The 2,532-nt window shown below is 51.5% G+C and overlaps 1 protein-coding gene across 1 annotated transcript; it reads left to right on the forward strand.

Moving 5' to 3' along the window:
- Window positions 1-2,532, forward strand: LOC140799031 (transport inhibitor response 1-like protein). The gene is made up of 3 exons (XM_073153137.1): window positions 1-586; window positions 660-1,164; window positions 1,253-2,532. The coding sequence occupies exons 1-3, from the start codon at window positions 81-83 to the stop codon at window positions 2,009-2,011; spliced, it is 1,770 nt and encodes a 589-aa protein (XP_073009238.1). The 5' UTR covers window positions 1-80; the 3' UTR covers window positions 2,012-2,532.

Consider the following 2,532-nt stretch of genomic DNA (forward strand, 5'->3'; position numbering starts at 1 on the left):
TCTCTATCTCTATCTCTCTCTCTCCCTCTCAAAAAAAAGATCACTTTTTTTTTTTCTAATCACACTTTCTCGCTTCCGAGATGGCGGAGGACGAGGAAGAAGAGGGACGCGGCGACACACCGCCGCCGCCGTTCTCCGACCAGGTGCTGGAGAACGTATTGGAGAACGTTCTCCAGTTCCTGTCCTGCCGCCGGGACCGGAACTCGGCGTCGCTGGTCTGCCGCTCGTGGTACGCCGCCGAGTCACAGACCCGGCACGACCTCTTCGTCGGCAACATGTACGCCGTATCCCCCTACCGCGCAATCTCCCGCTTCCGCCGCGTCCGTGCCCTCGTCCTCAAGGGGAAGCCCCGATTCGCCGACTTCGGCCTCGTCCCTTTTGGTTGGGGCGCCGGCTTCGCTTCCTGGGCCAACGCCATCTCCCCAAACTGCCCCTCCCTCGAGCGCCTCACCCTCAAGCGCATCACCGTCTCCGACGCCGACCTCTCGCTCCTTGCCCGCTCGCTTCCTTTCTTTAGAGATCTCACCTTGCTGTGCTGCGATGGATTCGGCACCCTCGGCCTCGCCGCCATCGCCGAGAACTGCAAGTACGATTCTTTAATCAATAGCTTAAATTTCATCAATCAAGTTGTTCTCTTATCGAATTTCGATGTAATTTAGGCGTCTACGAGTACTGGATCTGATAGACAACGTTTTGATCGACGAGGAGGAGGAGGAGTTGGTGGATTGGGTCTCAAGATTCCCGGCTTCGCCGACGTGCTTGGAATCGCTGGCGTTCGAGTGCATCGATGTCGAGGTCAATTTCGTGGCTTTGGAGGCGCTTGTCGCCCGGTCACCGTCCCTCCGTAGGCTGCGGGTGAACCAGCACGTCTCCATCGGGCAGCTCCGCCGCCTCATGGCGCGGGCACCGCAGCTCACGCATCTTGGCACGGGGGCGTTTGGATCCGGCGGCGGAGTATTGGTGGTTGGTGATTTGGAATCGGCCTTCGCTTCGTCACGTTCGATGGTCTGTCTCTCGGGGTTCCGAGAGCTTGACCCCGAGTACCTCCCGGCGATCTACCCGGTATGCGGCAACCTCACCTCGATTAACTTTAGCTACACCGATATCTCTGTGGAGCAACTGAAGCCAATCATCCTACAATGCCACAACCTCCAAACTTTCTGGGTAGATGTTCTACTCTCTCCCCCTAATTGCTTGGTTCTTGGATTCGTCCTACTTGGTTGCTCTCTGATATCAAAATTCTCCTTTTTAGGTTCTTGACACAGTGCGAGATGAGGGGCTTCAAGCAGTGGCAGAGACCTGCAAGGACCTTCGTGAGCTCAGAGTCTTCCCCTTGCATCCCACGGAGGACTCCGAGGGCTCGGTTTCTGATTTCGGCCTTATCGCAATTTCCAAAGGCTGCCGGAAGCTCGAGTCGATCCTTTATTTCTGCCAACGGATGACCAATGCAGCAGTTGTGACCATGTCCAAGAATTGCCCTGAACTCGTGGTGTTCCGCCTCTGTATCATGGGGCGCCATCGCCCTGATCGCATCACCAGAGAGGCCATGGATGAGGGGTTTGGTGCCATTGTAATGAATTGTAAGAAGTTAACCAGGCTTGCAGTCTCCGGCCTCCTAACCGACAAGGCGTTCGAGTATATTGGAAAATATGGCAAATCAGTGAGGACGCTGTCTGTGGCTTTTGCAGGGAACAGCGACTTGGGTTTGCGTTATGTGCTAGAAGGGTGCCCGAAATTGCAGAAGCTTGAGATCAGGGACAGCCCTTTTGGAGATGCCGGTCTGCTCTCTGGGATCCACCATTTCTATAACATGAGGTTCCTGTGGATGTCTTCGTGCAGGCTAACGAGGAGTGGTTGCATGGAAGTGGCTCGCAGGCTTCCTGGTTTGGTGGTGGAAGTGATTGGGGACAGATATCTGGATGAAGAGAACCAGGCTATCGAGAAGTTATACATGTATCGGTCTCTGGCAGGACCGAGAGAGGATGCACCGCCTTTCGTGAAGATTCTGTAAACTTAAGCAATGTACTAAGCATTAGCATGAATCAGCTTTTACTTCTGCTGAAGAGCTGATTTGTAGGTGGCAATCTTTTGGTTTAGATTTTTAATTTGGTGGGGAAATTTTGTTAAACCACCAGATATCATCATGCTCCAGGCCATGAAGAGATAGTCTTGTTCAACTGTGGGCATATCTGTCGTCAGCCAATCTCATTCTCTTGTTTGCACAATTCAAGGTGCACTAGAAGCAGAAAGAAGAGCTACCTTTAAAAGTTGGAGAAGGAATGTTATGTTGTATCAGTAGGATATTATTTATACAAAATCAGTTTGCATTATGTGGTCGTATGCTGCAGAGCGACAGGCTTCTTTCGAGGGGGAATTAGATTGATAGTGATGTATTTTATTTGACCTCTCAATTTTGTGTTAGGATATTAGAGAAGAAGGTTCATGTCTGCATGCTTGTATTGCCCTACCATCTAAGACAGGGTTCTTTGATTTTTGAGGTGAAAAATGGAAATCTGTAGTTTGCATCTTTAA

This window comes from Typha latifolia, chromosome 1 (genome assembly GCF_019914945.1).
Source record: "Typha latifolia isolate L0001 chromosome 1, TyphaL0001v2, whole genome shotgun sequence".
Classification (NCBI taxonomy): domain Eukaryota; kingdom Viridiplantae; phylum Streptophyta; class Magnoliopsida; order Poales; family Typhaceae; genus Typha; species Typha latifolia.

Excerpts from the sequence above, each read along its gene's own strand:
- LOC140799031 (XM_073153137.1), top strand. The coding sequence starts at position 81 with ATGGCGGAGGACGAGGAAGAAGAGGGACGCGGCGACACACCGCCGCCG. Across the intron at positions 587-659 it reads GCCATCGCCGAGAACTGCAA|GCGTCTACGAGTACTGGATC; the intron begins GTACGATTCTTT and ends GATGTAATTTAG. Across the intron at positions 1,165-1,252 it reads ACAACCTCCAAACTTTCTGG|GTTCTTGACACAGTGCGAGA; the intron begins GTAGATGTTCTA and ends TCTCCTTTTTAG.